Below are 23,946 nucleotides of genomic sequence, written 5' to 3'. Positions count from 1 at the left end.
TCTCTAGTCATCTTATTTCAATGATTCTATCAGCTTGTGTTCCCAGCCTAGGCTACCCGCATCCAGATGCAGGGAATTTCCATCCTTTTTTTCAACATAGGAAGCACAGGAAGGAAGCAAAAAGTGTGCTCAGTGGATGGATGGTCAAATCTGCTAGTCAGCTACTCCACTGCTGATCCCAGCTGCGGAGAGCCACAGAGCCCTGCGCTTGGAGCTCTATTCTGTATCCTGGAAATCCCACACAGCTTAGGAGAACATCCTCTGGCCCCACAATTGCCCCTCAGCAGCCCTCCAGCCTCTTCTGAAGCTTTATTCAAGTGCTTCAATAGAACTCGAAGTGAGGGAAAGATTCCAACTGGAATGGGTCCCTTTTTTTTTTTGCCAATAGCCTCCCTTTCAGAATCCAGGAACACCAGGGAATCAGATCGAGGAGGGCTCACTTTTCACCTTAGAACTTCTGAAACGCTAATGGGCAGACGTCAGCTATCTCTCCAATGTGCCACTGACAAAGTCACCATGTATTTGGCATCACCAGAAGCTCTTGAACTTCAACATTTTTCTCTTTCCTGGTCTCAGCTCTGCCCTCCCAGACCCACTTTCCAGCTTCCCAGTCCCTCTGAGTTCCCATTGAGGCTGCCCTTTGCTTGGGGAAGAAGAGTGGCCTTTTTCTTGGTCCTCAAAACTCCTCCAAGGGGGTCTGGACCCGACTGGGAGACCACGAGCCTCTCTTGAAAACTCAGCTGCTACATGTTTAGTATTCACAGCGTGTCTCTAAAAAAATGTCCTGAGATCATTCATCAGGCACTGTGCTGTGTGCCTAGCTGCTCTCCTTCAGGGTGTGTTTGTGCCTGTATGTGTGTGTGGCCAGGACCCTCCCTCCATCTGCTGGCGAACACACATGCACACACACCTTAACCTCCTTCCCTTCTCACCAAACCAAACGCCTGCTATAAAGCAGACCTTGCCAGCTGGAAGATTGCGCTCTCACTGAGGTGGGTTCCCGGGCTGGGCCTGGGCTCCAAGCCCCTTAAGCTCGCTCCAGTGCTGGGGTGAGGTGCTGCGAGCAGGAGCCTGAGCGGAAACTCAAGGTGCGTGTGGACATTGGCTGTGGTGACCAGAAAGGGAGCTGCAGGGAGGGCATCCCCAGCAGAAGGCGAGCAAACAAGAGGCGAAAAGCAAGGTCAGGGGCCAGGGAATGGACTCCCTGAAGCTAGCATTCCCGCTGCCCCTTCTTCTCCGCAGTTCCCTCCTCCCCCGCCGCCGGTTTCCCGGGTTCACTTTGGAAATTGGCTTGCCCTCTTGGCTGCCAGCAGTTCCCGGCAGAGCCCAGCCGGAACGGTCAGGTTCAAGAAGTGAGGCAGCGCCGGGCTGGATAGCTGGGTTGCTGGGTCCTGTCTTGGGAGATTCTTTCCCCAATTGTCAATTTCGTGTTTATTTTTAGTTGTGACCCAAGCCAGGAGCTGTGCCTTTAAGCCGCTTTCCCATTCGGGGAAACCGACGCCAGCACTTGAGGGTCGGGAGGCGCCGGAGAGGCCCCCTCATTCTGCACTCCCCCCTCCCCTCCCCTCCCCCTCCCCCCGCCCCTTCTCCCCTCCCCTCCTCGGCCGTCCGGCCGCCTCGCCGCCATCCGTCACCTCGCAGCCTGCCGCACTCCTGGAGCGAGAGAGCGACGAGCGAGCCACGGCGATGGTGCCGCCCGCGGCGCAGCCATGGAGCCCGCCCGAGGAGCCCGCGCGCGCCGCTGCCAACCTGCCCGCAGCCCGCCGCCTGCGCGCCAGCTCCCCGCGTCCCGGGCCAGCTGCTGCCGCCCGGCCAACCGCTGCCCGCCCCGCCGCCCGGCGCCACTGAGCCCCACGCCCGTACCGGGCTCTGGGGCACCGGCGCCCTAGTCCCGCCGCCGTCGCCGCCGCCTCTGCGCCGCCGCTGCCGCGCCGCCGAGGCGGAGGAGGAGGAGGAAGAGGAGGAGGAAGGTAAGAAGCGCGCTGCCTTGAGGGGGGCGCGCCTGCAGTCTCAGCCCGGTCAGGGGTGGGTTGCAGTGAGAGCGTGCCGCCCCGGGCCGGCTCAGGGACGACCGGTGCATGGGCGCCCCCGGGAGCCGGAGGCAGGGTGGGGGCGCCGAGCGTCGGGCCGCCTGGAGTTTGGGTGGGTGGTGGGAGCGGAGGGCGGCGGGCCCACTGCCCGGGTTGGTCGTTGGGTTGGCGGGCTCGCCTTGGCCGCCAGGGGTGCAGGGTGAGGAGCCCAGCGCAGGGGAGTACGGCGCGTTCATTATGGAGCCTTTGTGTGCGCGCCGGAGCTGTGGGCACAGTTGGGAGAGCTGGGGAGATGCGGGGCCTGGCTGCTGGGAGGTGGCCACTTAGCCCGGGTGTCCGGCGAAGCCCGAGCCTCAGGGCTGCCAGAAACAGCTGTCTGAAGCATGTGCGTGGTTCCTGGGGCCATGTTCACACGCGGACACGGACGCGCACACACACGCACACACAGCCGCACCACATTCCCGACACTCAAACAGTCACCCCCCATCCGAAGACAAAACACACACAGAGCTACACTTGCCCCCTCCCAGCTGGATGCTAATAAAGCAGTCACCCAAACATGTAGATGGCTACACGGCACCCCCGCCAGCGCAGCTGAAACATGTACACATCCACACATATGCACTCTTCCCAATCTGGTGCTTTCGAGCTTGGAGAGTGTGTATATGAGTGCGTTTTCTCAGAGTGTCCCTGAGAAACTACATGACAACTGCACATTACTGCAGATCCAGTACCTGCTGCTCCCCCCCTCCACGCACACGCAGCCACCCTAACCCCTAAGCTACTGTGGACACCTCCACCAAGGCCCTTAAGAACTCCATCCTGGCAAAAAGCATGCCCAACTCTTGAAGTCGTGCCCCTCCACACCCGAGTAACTAGGCTTTTATGCGTGTGCCCGCGCGTGTGTGTGCGCGCGCATCTCACCCCCCCTACACACACACACACCACCATACACATAGAACAAAACCACTGCAGGGGCAAGTGCTTGACACCTTCCCCCGAAGCAGGTGGTATCCCCACCCTTAAAGCTGACACTAAAGAGCCCTTGATCACAGTGAACGCTGAATTCTGCCAGAGCTGCCCCCTCCCCTTGGCATCTTGGCCCAGCTGCAGAGCCCTGGAGTCCATCCGGTGGTCTCAGCATCCTACAGTTCTTGCCGAGGGCGGGGCTGTATCTGGACTGCTGCCCGTTGGAGAAACTGCTATAAGAGCAAGGTTCCCTTGGGGGCGCCCTTCTCGGAGTGGAGGGTGGGGGACTGCTGACTCAGAGCGAAGCGCCTAGTGAGTTTTCCCAGCTGGAGACTGGGGTAAACAGCGCTCACACCTTGGCCTGGAGGGCCCTGAGTAGTGGCAATTTAGCCTTTAGAACCCTGAACTGGGAGACCCTGCCCCTCCCATCCTTTCCATGCCAGTCAAGCTCACTGCAGGAGAGGCAGGGGGAACCCAGTTTGCAGCTTCCTGAGAGCTGAGAGAGCTTTCCCAGGAAGGTTTTGCTATTTCCACTTAGCAAGGGGCTCTGACTCTCCCCCTGGGAGATCTCGACAAGAGTTGGCTTTGCCCAAGCAAATATGCGGCTTCTACCCAAATTCGTGGCTTGTTTAATTATTTATTTATTTTATTTTTTCGTGGAGGGGACCAATTCGACCTCAGCAGCTTGGCCTGAGGGTGCCCCTAAGGTAAAATAAGACGTAATGTGCGTGTGGAGGGGAAAGCAAGGTTAGGGGGCAGCAAGATTAGTGGGTTTGACCGATTTAAGCAGAGACGCCTTGATTGTAGCCCTTGGTAAAATCGTGACAGAGTTAGCTTCCGACGTCAGAGCGCCTTCCAGGCTCCTGCACCTGCCCCTCCCGTTAACTGCTCCGGGCTGCTCTGTATCCCTTCCCCCTGCCCTCTCAGACCGTTTAGGCCGGGCTTCGCTCCCTGCTCCCTACTCGGTCAAATCTGATGACAGAATCCGTTTCAGACCAAGGTGTTAATAGCTGACAGGGGTTTATTACCTATACCTCACAGGTGACATCTGGCATTTTTAAAGGAGACAGAGGCATTGGATCTGTTAGTGGGGCTTTTCAGGCACCTGTGGCAGGACCCAGGCCAGGAGCATTTGTGGATTGCGTAGTCATTCTGCTGTCTATGTCTGGGCCCAAGTAGTGTGCATTATGTGTGTGGGAGTGGGGATGTGGGAAGGTGGGATGTAATTATGGAGGCTGGAGGCCCAAAGAGAGAAGGTTTAAATTGATTTGAGAGGCAATTGGGAGCCACTGCAGGATTCTGAAAAGGGAGGGGATGTGATCTAAGCAGGAGAGAAACACTCATTGCTGCATGTGGAGATATCCTCCCCTCTCACCAACACCCACCACCACAATTGCCTTGCAAGTGTGGACTGAAGGATACCAGGGAGCAGAGGTTGGCCAGAGGAGGGGGGATGCCCCAGACTTCTGGTTGCAAGCATCTTACAGATCTGAGCCATGCTGCAGAATGACCAGGCGATGGGTCTAAAGCCAGCAAGTGCCCCCAAACAACAAGCTAGTGGCTTCAGAGAGTGTGATGGAGTTTCTGCTTCCCTGGGAGAGAGGTCTGGAGACTTCCTAGAAGGCTGTAAGCCTCATTTTGAATGAAGCAGGACCTTTCCTTCTATTAAGTGATAGCCCAGGGGTCTTGAGAATTGACCCATGTGGTTCTACTGGGGAATTTTGCCACCATCAACATCCTTTGGAAGTAGTAGTAGATTGAAAAAGTGCAACGAGGAAGCCCTGGAATTGCCGATGACACCACAGACTGTGCAATGCACTGGAGGTAGAGGGTGGGGTGAGGTGGGGATGAAGCAGCTACAGGCCTGGGGTGGAGGTATTGGTGAAAAAGAAGCATTGAATCAGCACTGCCTCACTGCAGTAGTCCCACTTCAGCCCTTAGAAGGAGCACAGGTGGGTGCAGGACAATAGACACACTGTCCTCTACCTGCACTGTGCATAAATGATTGGGCTCAGTGATCAGCCCCAGAACGACCCCCTGAGATGTCCACACCAATGCATCAGAGGAAGAATCTCTGATCTTTTGGAGCCTCCGGGCTAGCTGAAGCCACATACACACACAGACACAGACAAACTGTCCCTCTCTCTCTCTCTCTTTCTCTCCCCCTCCCAGACAAAGACACTTTTACAAATAAACCTGTAACAAATTGTGGAAGTGAGGCTTTTGCAGACACACTTGACCTCTGAGGGTTCATGCCTTCACATAGGCCCTAGAAATCACTTTTAGGGGGGGAACTGGAATAGTACCCTTTGATACTGTGTAAAGACCATGAGCTTAGACAAGTCCCTGGGAAGAGACCACACCCAAGTCAGCTTTGTCTTGTCACCAGCCTTAAAGCCATTTGCATTCACAACAGAAAACTCTGATTTGGCTCTTCTTTCAAGGACTTGTGTTTTCCTCCATACCATAAATTCAAAAAGGAAAACATTCTCTCATATTTTCTCCAGCCAAAATGAAACATCCTCAAAATGAGCTGGACCTGTCTACTGAGAAATCTGAGGGCCAGGGGCAGAAAGGCAGGGCAGGGAGCAAATGGAGAGAAACATGTCATGTCCCCTTCCTCCCTTTAAGTTCCCCCTCATCCAAGCTGCTAGGGAAAGGGTAGATCTTGGGGTTCTTTCTTTATTCCCACCCATGACAGGAAGTGCTCCCTTTTCCGAGACCAGGGGCACCAAACTTACAAAGGAACATTAATATCCCAGTGCCACACTAGGCACCTACTCCAGAAAAATAGCCTGGAAGTGGGAGTATGTGTATAACATGGAGGTGGGAGGAAGGAAGGAGGGCTAACTGTACAAATGTAGGAAACTGTATTGTTCATTTTATTTTATTATTACTTTTTGGTACTGGGGATTGAACCCAGAGTTACTTCACCAGTGAGCCACACACCCTGCCCTTTTTATTTTTATTTTTTTTGAAACAGGCACTCACTCACTTGCCCAGGCTGTCCTTGAACTTGTGATCCTCCTGCCTCAGCCTCCTGAATCACTAAGATTACAGGCATGTGCCACTGTACCAGGCTGTTCATCTGCTTTTGTTAACGAACATGAGAATGAACAGGTATGTGCACATCAGCAGGTTTCCTGGTGTGCATGCCATAGCTGATGACCCCTCTCTCTGAGCCTCAGGCTCACTTTGGCATTAGCTGTACTAACCATCCCCAGCTTTTGAAAGAGCTCTCTGCCTGGTCATACTATTTGGACCTCCTCCTACCAGAGCGACCTCTTACTTTTTCTCTTATTTGGTAGTTCTTCCTCCTACCACTCAAATCTGGATATTCTCCAGTTCTTTTCTTTATTGGCAAGAATATGCAACTGTGTTATGGCTTCCACACTCACCTCTTTACTGGCCATCCCCACTTCTCTAGCCCAGACTTAACCCTGCTCCTGAGGTCCAACCCTGTATTTCCAGCTACTTGCTGAACATAATCTGCCATCTCTTTGACTCAACATTCACAAACTCGTCTCATTCTCTCTCAAAGATGATTTATTCTTCTGACCTTTTTAGCCTCCCAGACTAGAAACCCAGAATCACCTCTGATTATCCTCATCCACCTTGCCACCATGCCACTTACCTTATGCCGACACTGCACTATTCTCTTTCTTTTCCAGTCCATAATACACACACCTACCTGATTAATATTCTGCAATATCCTTTATCCCTAACACTTCTGCCCAACACCCCTGAAGGGTGATAGCTGACTGCCTGTAGATGAAGTTTAACCTCCTTAGTCCAGCATTAAAGGCCTTCCTTGAGTAGACCTAACGATGTGTATTATTCCAACCTTATTTCTCACACTTGGTCCACATCATTGATTCTCAAAATTTAACATGTCTCCAAATCACTTGAAGAAACTTGTTAAAATGCAACTGCTTGGGTCCCTCTTGGTCATCTCAGTTTCTGATTCAGTAGGTCTGGGATTTACCATGCCTCCCCCAAGTGATTCTGATGTACTTGACATACTTAAGCATTTCTCCACATGGACCCTCAACTCCAGCTAAGTTTCTCTCCTCAGTGTCTCTTAAACATGTCTTCTACATTTTTGCATCTGTGCTTTTGGTAATGCCATTTCATTCTGTCTATGTTCCTCTTATCCAAATACCACTATACCTATCCTTCCAGCCTACATTCAAATTCACCTCCTTCGAGAATTATTCTCTGGTCATTCTAGACTAAAGTGATCTCTCTCTCTCCCTCCCTCCTCTGAACTCCTCTGGCACTTGCTGATTCTAAAATACATTTGGCAAATACATCACTGCGACTCTCCACTAGTATCACTTGAATCAGTCCATTTATTCACATACAAATAAAACATCTCATGTGTTTGTCTTATTTACATCATAAATTCAATAAAGGAAAGAGCTTGGTATTTTTTATTTTTTTTATTCCTATAGCACACAACAGCTTATATATAGTAGGTGTTCAGGAAGCATTTGTTGAATTGAATTGAATATTTATTGATTCATATGAGGTAGGAATTGTTATCTCTCTCCCTGCATATTTCAATAATCATTTATTGAGTATCTGTTACATGCGATGTATTGTGTTAATCTCTGTGGAGAACCTAAATATGAGGGATACTCCTCTTCTCCTCATTCTCAATCTTCTTTGTATACAGTGCCTAGTGCATGGAAGACATACTTAATAAATATTTGTTAAGTGAACAAATGAATGTGTGAGTAAAAGAATGAAATTCAAACAGAAATAACTTGAGCCAAGGACATAGGATAGTTGTGTCATAGAGAAAGAAGAGAGGCATGGATATTAAGACCAGGAAGGTAGGCTGGAGTACAGTAGATGGCTATTGTTTTTATTCTTTATTTGTGAGCATTTTCAAACTCAAAAAGAAAACAGTATAATAATTCCCATATACCCATTATTCACATTAAGTAATTATCAGGATTTTGCTGTATTTGCTTCATCTGTCCTTTTTTTTTCTTTGCTGAAGTATTTTAAAAGAAATTCTAAACATCAATCATGTCATTTCATTCCTAATACTTCCTTTATTCATCTCTTAAAAAGGAACATTTTTTCACATAACCACAGTACTATTAACACATCTAACAAAAGTAACAATAATGCTTTTGTATTAATCATTACCCAGTCTTTAATCAAAAGTTCTCAATTGTCTCAAAACATTTTTCTGTTGACTTGTTTGAATCAAGATCCAAAAAAAGTTCAACACATTACATTTGGTTGTTTTGTTTCCTGACGTCCTTTCAACAACCAACCCCCACCCCTTTGTTTTAATAGAGAAATCAGGCCAGTTGTTCAAGTCCCATATTCTGGTTTGCCTTTTATTTTTCTGGTTGGTCCTCTTATTGTCATTTACCTTGTTTTGTTGTCCCTTGTATATCCTGTAAATGGGAATTAGCTCTACAGCTTGATTAGATTCATGTTTATTTTTCATGTTTTCTTCTTTTTTTCCCCTTATGATAGATTGTTAAAAAGGGAGTCATCCTAGAGATAGGAAGACCACTTAGGAGGTTGTTAAAATAGCTGGATGGAAATAGAATAGAGATTGGTGAATAGATCTGGAGGTAAAAAGAACCTGATTTACCTCTGAATTGGCCAAGTGGGATGAGGAAGGAGAAAGAATCAAAGATGATTTTGAGGCTTTGAGACTGCATGATGGGGACAGTAATGATGCCATGAAATATGAAGGATGGATTTTTAATGAGAGCAGCAGGAATCAGGTTAGATTAAAGGAGGAACTTTCTCACAGTAGGAAGCCATCTGCTCTGATTTTTCCAGATAACGTGAGTATTATAGCTAGATGTTTGGGCCCTCTGAAAAAAATTGGGAAGAAGATTCCTTATTTTTTAACTGTCTCATTAAATTTCCAGCCTCAGAGCCTTGAGAGGAACACACAACAGCTTATATATAGTAGGTGTTCAAGAAGCATTTGTTGAATTGAATTGAATATTTATTGATTCATATGAGGTAGGAATTGTTATCTCTCTCCCTGCATATTTCAATAATCATTTATTGAGTATCTGTTACATGCGATGTATTGTGTTAATCTCTGTGGAGAACCTAAATATGAGGGATACTCCTCTTCTCCTCATTCTCAGTCTTCTTTGTATACAGTGCCTAGTGCATGGAAGACGTACTTAATAAATATTTGTTAAGTGAACAAATGAATGTGTGAGTAAAAGAATGAAATTCAAACAGAAATAACTTGAGCCAAGGACATAGGATAGTTGTGTCATAGAGAAAGAAGGTATGTACACCTCTGGATAGAGAGAAAGTAATGCTGATATCCCCCATGAAGATCAACCTAGTGCCCCATATCATCATGGGTTTCTGAGTCATTGGAATTGGGTGGAAGATTGGAGGATGCCAATGCTTGGATTTTCTGTAGACTCAGCCAATGAATCTAGCTCAAGCCCCAAGGACTTTGAGGTACCTGTAAGTCTACATCGCACACCCACTTCTCCATTCATTATGGGGTCTGCGTAGGCCCTCAGTGGGCAAAGGCAACAGTGCTTTTTCTGCCAAGGTCCAAAATTGCTCAGTGTCCCTAGAATATTCCCTGGACTCTAAGAAAGCCCCAAGATTATTTAGTCCCCTCAATAAGAACTTGCTTAGGTTGTTGAATCAGATCAAGTGAGAACTACTCCAAGATTCATCCTATCATATCCTCATTCATAAAACCTTCTCTTCCTCTCCCTTCCCCCAGCTCTTCTTTCTTCTTGCTTTCTCTTTGGCTCCTCCCTCCCTGCTCTGTCTCTTCCAGCATACATTTATTCTCTCCAGTTAATCAAACACTGGCCCCTGCAGCCCATTGTGTCTCAGATTGATCACTTAAGCAGTGTTATTGATCGCCCAGAGAACCTTAGGAGGTGGGAGTGTTCAGGAAGCTAGGATCTGACAGCAGATTGGCTGCCTGGACCTCTCAGAGCAGCTTCAGCTCTACTGCCTGAACAGTTTTTGAAAAAGGGGAGGGCACAGACAGAGGAGATCCTTAAAGGGTCTTCACTTATCTCGTCTTCCCTTCATTTTGGAGATAAGGCATGTGAACAGAGGTCTGTTGAGCACTCTGGTCTCTAACCCTACACCCATGCTCTGTTGAGAAGGGCAAAACAAAGGCCCTGCTCTTTAGAAATTTATAATTTAATAGAAAATAATACTTATTCATATGCAGCAACTAAAAATAATACAAGATGGAAAACAGTTAGATGCCACATTATTTGCTCTAAACAGTGAGCACTGTAGGGGTTCTGGGCTCAGAGAGAACAAGAGTGTGGGCTGGAACAGAGGGAGAAGGCTTCCTAGAAGAGGTTGAACTTGAGTTTGGTTTTGCATAATGTGAGAGATTGAGGTTGTGAACTAGTAAAGGAACAGGTTTCCAAAGGGGGAAGGGGAGGCATGGTGTAGGGGGGAAAGATGGAGTTTTTTGTATGATCACAGTAGGATCAAGGAAGTGTCAAAAGGAGGTCTGACTAGAGGAGACTGTAGATGTGGAGGCACCTTGGGAGGAAATGCTTGACTGAGTAAGGGGTACCCAGATTTGGAAAATATTTGCCATCATAATGAGGAGTTTGTATTGGAGAGACCCTGGAGGACTATTAGAGAATTATGCACAGTGTTTTAGGATGGCTAACCATAAAATAGGAAGCAGAATCATGTGGGATAAGGAAAGACATGAGGCCAACTTGTTAGATACTACAACAATCTAGAATGAGGTAATGAGGGCAGTGGCAGTGGACATAAAGAGGAGTATCAAATCCAAAAGGCACTTAAGGCACTGGCGTGGCTGGTAAACCACCTTCATTTGCTTGGCTTCTTTCTCTCCCATTTGCATCCTCTTAGCCTTAACCCCCACATTCTTTGCCTCACACTCTCAGGGCCTCCAGGGGGCAGAGTTTCACTGGAACTAAGCTGACAATGGGTTAATCAGTTAACCATCCCAAATAGACTGGATTTGCACTGGGGCCTTCAGTGATGTAACCTTGAGAGTGAGCAAAGAGGAATCTGGCTGCAGAATCCAGTGGAGATGATAGCTAAGCCAGAGTGCTAAGTGCTACCTCCCCCTATGGGGAGGCTGGAGGCAGGGCCTGCCTACATCTGGTCTGTTTCAAGCCCCCAAGACTCTGAGAGCTGCTGAGAGTGAGGAGACATCTTTCAACTTTTCTGGTAGAATCAGTTTGAAAACTCCTCTGAGCACTTGGGAATCATCCCAATGGAGGTCACACCTGTGCCTGGGTATGGCGAGAGCTACCACAGCATTTTGATGCCAGCTGGAGCTCTGGCATTCCAGCTGGTATGGAGAACTAAGTAAGGAGGCCACAGGTAGGTGGGAGGGTGACCACGAAGGCCTCGGCCTGCTCACCTGTCTCCCCACCAGCTCTCCCCTCCCTACTCAGCCTTCTGAGTGTCAGCTCCAGGGAGGTGTCAGTGCCAAGTCCTTTAGTCCTAGATTGGAGGAAATAGAGAACTGCAGATCAAGGGATATATGTGAGATTTGAGTTCCCTTTTACTGGCTTTTCTTATGGAAGGATACGATGCCTTCTAAAGATGAATAGGCCTGCCCAGGCTGTGGGCTCCTAACCCCTGAGGGAGCTCTACTCTGGGGGCAGGACCACCCAGCCAAACAGACATCATTTTGCTTCTGATCCAAATCCACTGGGGAAACAGAGGAACAGATGGCTAGACTGGTGGATGAACACACAGACACACACACACACACACACACACACGGTAATGCGTAAACATACACACACACACACACACACATACACACACACACAGACTGTGTGGTCTGTCAACCTGTCAACCAGCGGCCTCCAGCATTTTCCTGCTGGCGATTTCTGTTTTGATCTCTGCTCCGTTTTCCGGTTGCTGACTTGAGGCAGAGGTGATGGTTGGGAACAGAGTAACTAAAAAGGGGGCAGGTATCAAGAATGGAAAATGTTTATGCAGGTGAGGGGTTGGGAAGAGGGAATGCAAGTTGTTGACTGGGGTGGTTGTCCTATTTACTGCCCCTCTCATGGAAAAGCCTATTGAAGGCAGAAAGAAGAGGGCATGGTGGCCCCAACTGACTTGGGAGCAACCAGGTAAGTGTCAAGATCACTCAGTTTGGAAATCTGCACTCTGTTTCTTTTCCAAACATTATCTTTGGTCTATACAGTTTACATTTTCCCCTACAATAATTGTTTTCTTTATCATCCTGCTTCTCACTCAGACCCAAGCAAGTCAATTTCAAATGCTTTGCCGGTTGACATGGGGAAGAAACTGAGGAACCCAGTTGATTTTTAAATGATAGTTTTATCTGATCCTGTGTCAAGATGTCCAGAGGTCTTGATCTTGCCTTTGTGGTCTTGGACTTAGAAACCCAGCCCACTCACAGGGCTGGCAAGGGTGCTGTGTGTCACACTGGTTCTGTTGCTACTATCAGTGAAATTGCAGAGAATGCAGATACAATTAATAAAGCAAGAATTGTTCCATATTCATCTTGTCACCTATAGTTGAGCTGTAATCTTTCTAATATGTAGGGAAATCACTCACTGACAGAGATCAAGGAGGGGAATTTTGAAATAGACCCACCAGCCTGCTGCTGCCACACAGTTTAGAGACTTGTCACCTGTAAAGTCCAAATCAGGACCAGCACTTGGGTCGGCTTCTCCCTTCCTCCCTCCTTAGAGGTTTCCACGCTTAGTCTAAATATAGCTTGTCCTGCTTTGGAATTCTAGGTGATTGCTGGAAATGATCAAACCTGGCCTTTAACCTGAGCTTCAGTTCTATTTCATTATTACCTTTAAGGACATTTCCTCTTTGAGGTTTACCATCATTTTAAATTCACCACAGCTAAAACCAAACTCAGAATCTCCTCTTCAGTCTTCCCCTCTCTACTATCCCCTAGCCCCTGCCCCTTTTCCCTGTGTCTCTGTCTCTATCAATGGCACCATAACTCTTTCAGTAGCTCAAGGGCTTAGCCTTGGAATCCAACACCCACTTTCCTCTCCTGTCAGTCACTACTGTGTCTTGGTGGTTTATTTCACACAGGTGCCTCCTGAATCTACCCCTTCTTGACCATCCCCACTGCTGCCGTCTTAACCCAGCTTCCTATAACCTCATGCCTGGCTAAATGCAACAGCCTCCTAACTGGTCTCTCTGCATTCAGCCTCTCCCTCCCTGCCAAGTGATCCTTCAATGATGCTGCCAAAGGATCCTTACAACATCTTTCATCATGTCACTCCCTGCTCAGGAGCCTGTAATAGCACCCCTTTGCTTACTGTGTCAAAAAGAAGCTCCTCTCCCTAATATCCAAGGCCTGCCTTCCACAAGAGCTGAGATTTATAATTCTATACATAGTTATTACACATACATCCATTCACATACTTACATAACATATATGTATATCCATGTGCATATATGTGTGTAGGATATAAATATACAATATAAAATATACATATATACAGATCATATGTATATGTACATATGTGTTTATATAAAATATACATAAATGTATACACACATATGTAACACACACACACATATATATATATGCATGTGTGTGTATATTTTATATATATATATAATTTGCTGTGGTTTAGATATGGTTTGAGCATGCCCCCAGAGGGTTCTTGTGTTGTTTAAACTTAATCCCCAGGTGAGGTATTAAAAGGGTGGAAAAGGGGAATGATGCTGGGGAATGATATTGACTGAATTATTGTATGAATTCACAAACATGTACAACAAAATCCACTTTTATTATGCACCAATAAAATATGGAAAAAGAAAAAAATAAAGAGGGTGGAAACTTAATCTGATTCTAGTGTTTAGAAGAGACCTTTGGGAAGTGATTAGGATTAGGTCATCATGGTGGAGGGCCTCAGAGGAAATACTAATGGCTTTATAAGAAGAGGGAAAAATAAGAAGTCCAAATAAATAGGAGTCATTGGTTTCCCATTGGACATATGCTTTTACATTTCTATATTCCCTCCTTGATTAACTTTTATCTTTATTATAGAGATTTTCAAACATACAAAAGTAGAAGAGAAACATAATAAATTACTGTGTACCTGCCTTTAAGAAAAAAAAGAGGGAAATGGGACTGTTTGTGGCTCAGTGGAAGAGCGCTTGCCTAGCATGTGTGAGGCACAGGGTTCGATTCTCAGCACCACATACAAATAAGTAAAATAGAGCTATTGTGTCCATCTACAACTAAAAATATTTTTTAAAAGGAGGGAAAGAGACCAGAAGTGTATACACACACACACACACACACACACACACACACACACACACACACACACACATGCAATCCCTCTCTCTTACCATGTGCTGCACTGTGTCCCCTTGGGACTCTGCCAGCAAGAAAGCCAACACCAGATATGGGTGCTTGGATCTCCAGAATTGTGAGCTAAATAAACCTCTTTTCTTCCTAAAGTAAACTGCCTTGGCTATTTTCTTATGATAACAAAAAAAAAAACGGAAGAATGTTATATATTTGTATTACTTTTAAAAATCAGCGAGGCACCCCTAGTCTCCTCCTTCTTCTTATTCTACTGTATCTCATGTGGTGCTTCCTCTTGTCTTTATACTCATCTTTTCTGTAGCTCCCTTAACCTTTACTGGCCCCCTTTTCTCTACCTCTGCAAAAATTTCTTTCCAACACATCCTCTACCCAACATGCTCAAGCCCAGCCTCTGCTGTGAAGCCTTTCTTTGTTATACTAGCCCTCATTAGCCACTCCCTCTTTTTAAATTACATTTTCCCCCTGACTTTAAAAGTAATATCTATGCATGGTGGAAAACTTTGAGAATATAGAAAAATATACAGGAACAAAAGCACCCACAATCCCCCCTTCTCTTGCAATCTGAACCTGTCTTTCTACTACAGTCCAGCACCTGATTCTATTGTCTCATATTGTGTTGACTTTCTGTGTCACCTTTCTCCCTAGTTAGAGAGTGGGCTCTTCTGGGGCCTTGTTCATTCACATATCATCCAGGACAAAGATAGACACACAGTGCAGGGCTTCAACAAACACCAGTTGGCCAGTGGAGCAAGAGTTGTGCTGTATATCTTCCAGGCTGATGCCCTGACAATGACTGAGTGGAAAAGGGCCCATGCTTGAGCAACAGGGCTTGAGGCTTCATACCCTATGCAGCCATGGCTCTGCACCTTTCTTGTAAGGTGAGGAATGATGCACCTGGAGAGGGAAATGCATCATCAAGAGAGGGCTGAGAATTCAGGGTGCATAATTCCCTAGTAGATGACATGACCCCATGTGATGCTGCTTCTTTACTCCTTTAGGAAGCCCCTATCTTAAAATAAGCTTTTTCTAATCATTTGGTACTAACTGGCAAGAATCCACAATTGTCTCCTTTGTCTATCATATTAAATGGAAGTCTCTAATCCTAGCTGTATTAGTCAGTTTATAGTTACTGTAACAAAATACTTGAGGTAATTAATTTATAAAGAAAAAGGTTTATTTGGCTCATGGTTCTGGAAGTCTCAGTCTAGGACTGGGTGGCTCCATCACATTGGGGCTCTAGAGAGGGTGGCACATCCTGGTGGGAACATGTAAAGGAAGAAACCACTCACATCATAAGCCAGGAAACAGAGACAGACTGGAAGAGACCAGGGTCCTAAAATCCCCTTCTATGGAATACCCCTAATGACCTAAGGACCTCCCACAGGACCCCACCTCTTAAAGGTTCACAGCACCTTCCAATACTGCCACTCTAGGGACTCAGCCTTTAACATATGGGCCTTTGGGGATGCTACCTATATTCAAACCACAGCACTGGCCTTTGAAGGACCATCAGCCAGTATACTTCCCTGCTACATGTCACTAAAGCATCTCTCATACTTCCCTTAATTAACCCTTCACTTTAGCCAAACCATCCAGTGTTTTATCCTCAAAAACTGACTTCCAGGGTTATTTGCTATCTGCCACTCCCTATTTCAGCCCTAGGCACAGCTGTCCTGGCCCCACTAGCATAAATAGTGTCTGTCCTGTTTCTTTCACCAATGAGGTTCATGACCCCTAATGACATGTTCTACCATTGACCTCGGACTCAATTTGCAATCTTTCAGGTACTCGTGTAATCATTTTGTTTTAAAATATTAATATGTACTTGCTATTATATTATTATATCAAAGTGTTCCCCTGCTATTTCTCATCTGAGTTCTATAAAGAGCATTAAGCAGAAAGTATTCTGGAGTCAGCCTTACCATTTACTGTATTTCATGGTTTAAAAGACATATTTTAACATTTCTGAAACCAAAATGCTTCTTACCATCCATGGAGCATTGTCATTTAATTGGTGGTATTTTTTCTTTCTTAAGGAAACCTGAAACAATGTTGCCTCCTACAGCTGACAGTGTCTTGGAGTCAATGAAATGCTGTGCTAAGTCACTTAACCTCTCTGAGGCACAGCCTCTTTATCTGCAAAATACCTACATCAGAGGGTTTTGTTGTGAGGATTCAAAGATAATATTTACTTAGCACTTAGTGCAGGACCGGCTGACACTTTGGTGGAGGCTCGATAAATGTTAGCCATTGTAATTTCCCAACTATATAAACTATAAACCCCTCAAGGGCAGGGACATGTATTTTTTTTCCTCTTCTAGCAGATGGTCTGCTGTGAAGGGTGGAAAAAGCTTCCCTTTCCAAAAATATCTCCTTTGCTAGACTGCCAAACAGCCGAAATTTCAACATTAATCACTCCTTTGAGTTAAGGCATTATCTCCAGAAGACCTCTGTTAAAATGCAAATATGTCACTTGGGAAGGTAAGGCATTAATTCATTAGCATTCATGATCCCATTAGTGCAGATTAGTTTATCAGATTAACTAGCTGTCGCCATGCAAACCCTGAGAGCCCTGGTAAGGGGGCTGGTAAGATGTGATTTTTTAAGGTGGGAGTGGAGTGAGGGGCTAGGCTGTCTGCAGCTTGGGGCCACCTGCAATCTGCTCTCACCTTTTGGAGTTTGTTCATTGGTTAAATTGTGACTCTGGTGTGTGATAAGCTGGGAAAGATGTCCATGGCATAGTAACACACGTGGGTGGGAGGAAATGTGACATTGGAAGGGAAAAGGGACCTTAGAGATCATCTAGTATTGTTTCCCTTTGGATTTGTAACTCTCATCAGCAGGGCATTTACTGCCTCCTAATGTCACCTATCCCATTGCTGAACAAGCCTCATGAGAACATTGTTTTGATATGGAGCCGAGAGCAGTCTTCCCTCCCTCTTCCTCTTGGCAGCCTCTGTAAACTATCTGAATACAGCTAGCACATTTCCTCAAGTCTGTCTGTCTTTTGACTTTTATTTCATTTAGGGTGGACTAAATCTATGCAGTTCGCACCATGATTCCTTTGGTGATATGTTTCCACAGCTGCTTAATCTGGAGATCCATGAACCTCCTGAAATTTTACGTGCAAAATTGGATGAAAAAGAAAGAAAATCAAAATTGGATGTAGTCTTTATATCTCATGCCTAATGGGTCATAGCTCTCCACAGTGGTCTAGGACTTTGAAAAGGACCCAGCTCTTGTCCTTATAACATTTTAGTCACTTTCTTTAGGCCATACTACCATTTGTGAGGCTGCCTTTTAGGGGTCCTTTCCAGAACCAAGCACAGTACTCCTGGGTGCTCTGAGCAGCCCAGAACATGGTAGCCAAACTATTTTTATTCACAGTCTGTGATTGCACTTCTCGCCTTTGGAGAGCTCTTGGTTTAATGGACAAGAGCATCATATTCTCAAGTAACCAACCCTTCCCAGGATGAAATCACCTTAATTAGAAGAGCACCTTAGTGCCCACCCAACTCAGCTCGCCAGTTTGAAGAGCATCTCAACTATTTCAAGGGGAGATAGTGGAGGTCCCTGGTGGGGACCCATCTGGTTAGGACATTTAGTAGACCAGTCAAGGAGCACTGACTGGCATAGTCCTCAAGTTCTCACCAGTACCCCCATTTTCCCAGTTCTATGCATTAAAAAGAAGTGACTGGTTCACACACATGTAGAATATGACCTTTGCTCACAGCTACCCCTTCTTGAGGCAGCAGGCCCAGGGAGTATCAAAAATAGAGTTTGTGGGCTGGGACTGTAGTTCAGTGGTAGAGCGCTTGCCGTTACGCATGTGTGAGGAACTGGGTTTGATCCTTAGTACTGCATAAAAAAAATAAATAAATAAAAATAAAAATAAAAGTATGCTGTTCATCTCTAACTACATTTTTTAAAGAAAAAATACAGTTTGGGGGGCTGGAAGTGTCAGTGGGGAACAAGTTCCCCAAAATCAAATGCTTTGGAAAGGACCAACTATCAAACTTGAGTTGGGAGAGATAGACTCCCTTCTCTTCCTTCCATACTAGTCTCTCAGATACAGTACAAAAAAACCCACTAAGTATTAGAGGCGATTGGGGCCTGTAGAATAGAAGCAGGCCTATTGCTAAGTGACAGCCATCTATAATGTGTGCCATGAGAAAATCACACCATTAGGGTCCTCTGGTCACTAACATCTTCAAGACGGTTTGGTGGTTGATCCAGGGTAACTGCTACTGCCTTCTCTACCTATAAGGATGTCCATTTCTTCACAATTATAGTCACTCTTTTAGGTTTAGGTGTTAAGGACTACTGTGAAAATGCAGCTAAGTTATATGACAGAGAAAATACTTCAAATAAAACACTAATCATGCCAGGTGTGGTAGCACATGCCTGTTATTCTAATAGCTCAGGAGGCTGAGTCAGGAGGATTACAAGTTCAAAACCAACCTCTGCAACTTTAGCGAGGCCCTAAGCAACTTAGCAGGATCCTGTCTTAAAAATAAAAAAATGAAAATAGCTGGGTAGGAGCTGGGTCTATAGCCCAGTGGCAGCGTGCTTGCCTGGCACATGTGAGGCACTGAGTTTGATCCTTGGCACCACATAAAAATAAACAAATGAAATAAAGGCATTCTGTCCATCTACAACTACAATAAATTTTTTTTTAAATGGTTGGGGATGTGGCTCAGTGGTTAAGCACCCCTGGGTTTAATTCCTAGTACCAAAAAGAAAAAAAAAAATGCTAGTTCTATAGGCTTCTATACCATCACAAAAGAAAAAGAGTCTGTGATCAAATATGTTTGAGAAATACTGTCTACCTATTTTAGAGTTTCAAAATGCACACTAGCATATTAAAGGCTCTGAGAAGTCCTGTAGTAAAGAAACCTGCTAAAGTCATTTGTGGCTTCCAGTATGCACTTCACCACAGATTACTATCCTCCCTTTTTCCTCCTCAGATATACGCTATTAACATCCACATAACATCTTTGGAGAATGCAGCTGTCAGCCATGACCCACCATCTCACACCTGGGTACACAAATGACTCAGCACATCCAAGATTGTATAGAAATATGATAGGGACAGGTGTATTTTGTTGTGGGGAGGTTTGACAAGACTCTTGGGAGTCTGGGATGGGGAGCCTCAAAATGGAGGTAAGAACAAAACAGAAGGTGCTGGAGACCAGCTCTCCCTACCTCATGGTTTGGCCACTGGCCAGCTCTGGTAGATGCCGTGTTCTCCATTCTGAGCCAACAGTGAACAGAGTAGCTTTGGCCAAGCATGGGCCCTGCAGGGCCATTTGTGGTCATTGACTTCTCAGCTGGGGCCTTTCCACTTTCATTCTCTGCCCTGCTGCTCTCCATTTCCCTCCCTGGGCCTCTGGCGCATTTTCAATTTCTCAGCCTACTGGTTGATCCATTTCCTATGGGTCTTTCCTCTTCCATTCACTGGGACTAAGGAGGCCTCAGAGTTTACTGCTGTCAAAAGGAAGGAGAGAATGATGGGGGGTGGTGGGAAAGGCAAGAAAAAAAGAGCATGGCCTGGCCAAATCTGTATTTTCCCTGGACTCTCAGAGCAGGAATGGGCCCTTCTACTCTCATCAGTAGCCCTTGAGGAAATACCATCGACACCTCCAGAGGTAGAGGAAACTCCCACCTTTTACCAAGAAACTCTAGAAGGGGTTGACAGAAAGACCAGTGGTGGTGGTTCCCAGAGGTCTTGAGGCTGATAGCTGTTGAAATTGGCTCAAGTTAGAGATGTGTGTAAGGATGTGTGTGTGTGTGTGTGTGTGTGTGTGTGTGTGTGTGTGTGTGTGTGTGAGAGAGAGAGAGAGAGAGAGAGAGAGAGAGAGAAGAAAAGTATACACAGGTCTCCGCACGTGCCTGTATGTGCAAAGGTAAATCTGCAAGCTTGTTGAAATTTTTTTCTGACCGAGAAGGCCTAGGGGATAGCTGGACCTTTTGCAAGGGTACATCAGAATCACAAGTGACTCGTCAGTAGGGAGAAGGAATACAATCTGTGTAGTGCAATAGCTTTCTTCATCAATGAAACTGATGAGCTGCATGAAGATGGAGCATGGTCATTTCCATTCACACACACACACAGACACACACACACTCACACAGCAACCTCTGAAAACTGGCCCCACTGCCTCTCCCACTGCACACAGCCAGGAAGAGCTTGCTGGTACTAATAACCCCTGTAGGATGTGATCGTGCCTAGTTTGAATGGCTCTAATCCCAGTGACTCAACGTCTTCGCTACGCAGTTTATTCTGTCACCTAACTGCATTAAGATTAGAAAATGGTTTTTTTCCCATCTCTCTAGATGCTATTTTTAGATGCAAAGAGCCCAGTCACTCATTTTCTCTCTCTCTCACCCTTTTACTCTCCCACACTGAGGCCTGTGATAGTAGACCATGTTCCTACTTGGAGACTCCTAGAGTTTGCTTTTCCACCTCAAAATATCCTAACCCCTTTGCAGTTTGAATAACAAATGCTCCCTCCTGCTCCAGGACCAAGATTTCTTTTTCTCTGATATATTTGGATGGGCTTTAGTTTGCCTGTCAGATTAGGCACTTGTATCTTTCCTTTGGCTCTCTTTGCCTTCTCTGCTGTAAATACTCCCCACTGCCCAGAGACTACAGAAAACCTGACAACACCCCCACCACCATTCACACTTGAGGTTCCCCTGATCACCCCTTGGAAAGTTCAAGACTAGAATTTTGTGAAGTAAAATCATCCATCCCTACTGTACTTCTTGCCATCCCAGGCAGCCTAGGAAAGCAGGCTAGTATAGTTAAATGGATGAAGATCCCGAGGAATGGCTAAGATGTCCCGATAATTTTACTGTCCAAGTATGGTCTCAGAATTTACTAGATGTCTTGAAAAACTGAAGACTATGACATGGGCCTTGCCCTTAATAAACTTGTTCTCTAGCTAGGGAAAAACATAACTGAACTTCCTGGTGAATTTTTTTTTTCATTCACTTCCTATGTGCCAGGCCCTGTGCTAGGTGCTGGGGATACAGTGATGAGCAGGAAGACAAAATGTTTGCACTGCTGGAGCAAAATTTCAGACGAGATTAGGCACATTCAGGGTGGTATGGCCATAGAGCAATACATTTTAATGGGAATTTGTGTTTTAAAAGTAAACAAATAAATAATCACTGCTGGTATTGATAGCTGCTAAGGAGGAAAAACCAGGTCTTTGTTAGAGAGTAACAAGGAGGTACTTCAGCTATTGGCAGCTACTGTGCTAAGAATTGAATGGCCTGAGAACAGTCCACATGGTGTGCCTCAAACTACAAGTGGCATCAGATTTCAGAGATGAGAAAGATCATGTGAGCAAAACTCAATGAGGATTTTGTAAAACATGTACTGTGCATCTACATGATAACAATGTTTTTAAATAAAAAATAAATGTAAGATGCTTAAAGAAGAAGGAAGATGAATATGTATTAAGAATAAAAGTCAATGAGGAAGACCTTCAGGAGACAATGGGGTTTGGCTGGGACAGAGCTTTGGCCTCTACCTTCTGCAGCATTGGCCTCGATTTTAGAAAACTGGGAGATACACCTCCACTTGGAAAAAGGTCTCATAGCCTTCTCCTTGGAACCTGAGATGACCACTGCAAGAGGAAGTGTCTTCAGGATCTCTTTAGATGATCTGACTATTAAAACCCTTTCATATGTCACACCTAGTAGTTTGCAAGAAACACTGAGGCTTTGAGGGTAACACAAAATCAGGAACATGGCTTATGGGTGAGGGAATCAGGATTATTATAGCTATAAGTAGAAATTACATGGTTGAGAACAGAGAAAAATATGTAGGGTTGGACCAGATTATGGTAAGGGTCATGGAGAGGACTTTGGACTTGATCTAGTAGGCATTGAGAAAATGCTGTACATTTTTGAACAAGGAAATGAAAAGAAGGAAAGAACCTGATACCTTCTGGCAACCAGAATTTCTACTTCTGCCCAAAACATGTTTGCTCCCCTAGAGTAGCATGTTCATGAGCATGAGCTCAAATCCCACTTCTGCCACTTACTCTCTGTGAACGTGAACAAGTAACTTAACTCCTCTATGCCTTAGTTTCCTCCTTTTTATAATGGGGTTATTTGTGAGAATTAAATAAGTGAAGAATTGTACTCAGGACAGTGCCTGATAAGTATTTAGTACTCAATAAACTTTAGCCATCATTATCCAAGGAGGAATCTAGTATGAGGAGAAATAGTTTGGATATTGCCATGAACTTGGATTATTTGGTCAGGGTTTAATGACTGAGCATCCTAAGAAGCTGTGAGTATTACCTTGCCTCAGGATCCAGTGGATACAAAGTAATGGGCCCTCTGCCCCAATAATATTTTCCACTAGCCTTTCATCAGCATCTAAAATCCTCACTACTTAGTGGCAATCTGGAGACTCAGACATTTTTAACTGAATTAAGGTATGTTGTTATCTGGCAGTAAAAAAATAAAGGACTGAACATTAAGTCATTAATTATTATCACTTGGGATAAAGCAGAGTTTTGAGGGAATGGAGACAAGATAGCGTATTAGTTATCTATTACTGTGTAACAAATTATTCCCAAATTTACCTCCTTTTATTTCTTACATTTATTATTTTAGAATTTCAGTGGGTCCGGAATCTAGGTGCAGCTTTGCTGAGTGATTCTGGTTCAGAGTCTGATGAGGTTGCGGTATCTGAAAACTAACTGGGTGGATGGATATGCCTCAAGACTCACTCATGTGGTTATTGGTAGGCTTCATCAGTTCCTTACAGGCTGTTAGACTGAGGGTTTCAGTGCCTTGCAGTGTTATGTGGGTCTGTCTATTTAAGTTGTGTACAACATGGCAGCTTGCTTCCTGCAGCATGATTGACGAAAGAGAAAAGAGAGAAAACAAGCAAGCCCAGGCCAGCCCAAGGCAGAAGCCAGTCTTTTTATTACCTTACTTCAGAAGTTACAGCTCATAACTTATGTCATATTCTGTTCATTAAAATCGAGTCACTAGGCCCAGCCCATGCTCAGGGGGGAGAAGGTACACAAAGGTGTGAATGTCAAAAAGTGAAGATATTTGGGTCCATTTTAGGAGCTGCCTACTACAGATGGGTAAGTAGTGATGGTAGTATTTTTAAGGCCCTAGCAAAGTGGAAATTGGAATCCCCTGTTTAATTGGGGTTCAGCATAAATAGCTCCTGGACTTAGTCATAGCCAAAGATGTTGGATACCAAAAAGGTGAAGAGTGGAACCAAAAGGTGGGGTGCATGGGCCCTGGAAAGTGTTTGACCCTTATCTGCAGTTGCTGAAGGTCCTGGGACCCTCCTTGGATCCAAGCCCAAATTCGTTGTGCAGAGATATCACCTAGAATTGCCCATAAGGCCCAGGCCTGTGGGAGTGGCCAAGGAAAGATGAGTGAGTTGGGACCAGGCCCAGGAAGCCCAATGGCAGCAGAAGCAGGAGAGGGGAATGCAGGTTCAGCAACTGCATTTGTTTGCAGTTGGGAAAGTTGTTAATTTTAGCTTCACACAAGGGGCTGAAGCAGGAGGGTTTGTCATTTCTGCTGAGCTAGCCCTTGGCTGCCTCCCATAGGCCACTGCTGCCTTGTCAGCTTCAA

The 23,946-nt window shown here is 45.5% G+C and overlaps 1 protein-coding gene across 5 annotated transcripts in view; it reads left to right on the top strand.

Moving 5' to 3' along the window:
• The first annotated feature begins 1,459 nt into the window (after positions 1 to 1,459).
• The window catches only part of FRMPD3 (FERM and PDZ domain containing 3), a 143,264-nt gene continuing 120,777 nt past the window's right edge, over positions 1,460 to 23,946 (top strand). For 4 of the 5 annotated variants that reach the window (XM_079123695.1, XM_079123697.1, XM_079123702.1 and 1 more), the window contains exon 1: positions 1,460 to 1,970. Coding sequence is in view for 1 of the 5 variants with exons in the window: in XM_079123694.1 (XP_078979820.1) it covers positions 6,106 to 6,119 (14 nt within the window). In the remaining 4 variants the exon portion in view is untranslated. Of the gene's footprint in view, positions 1,971 to 6,003; positions 6,120 to 23,946 lie in introns of those variants that run through there. The other variant, XM_079123694.1, reaches the window with a different exon arrangement.

This window comes from Sciurus vulgaris, assembly GCF_902686455.1.
Source record: "Sciurus vulgaris genome assembly, chromosome: X".
Taxonomy (NCBI): Eukaryota; Metazoa; Chordata; class Mammalia; order Rodentia; family Sciuridae; genus Sciurus; species Sciurus vulgaris.
This window is presented reverse-complemented; position numbering and strand designations above follow the sequence as displayed.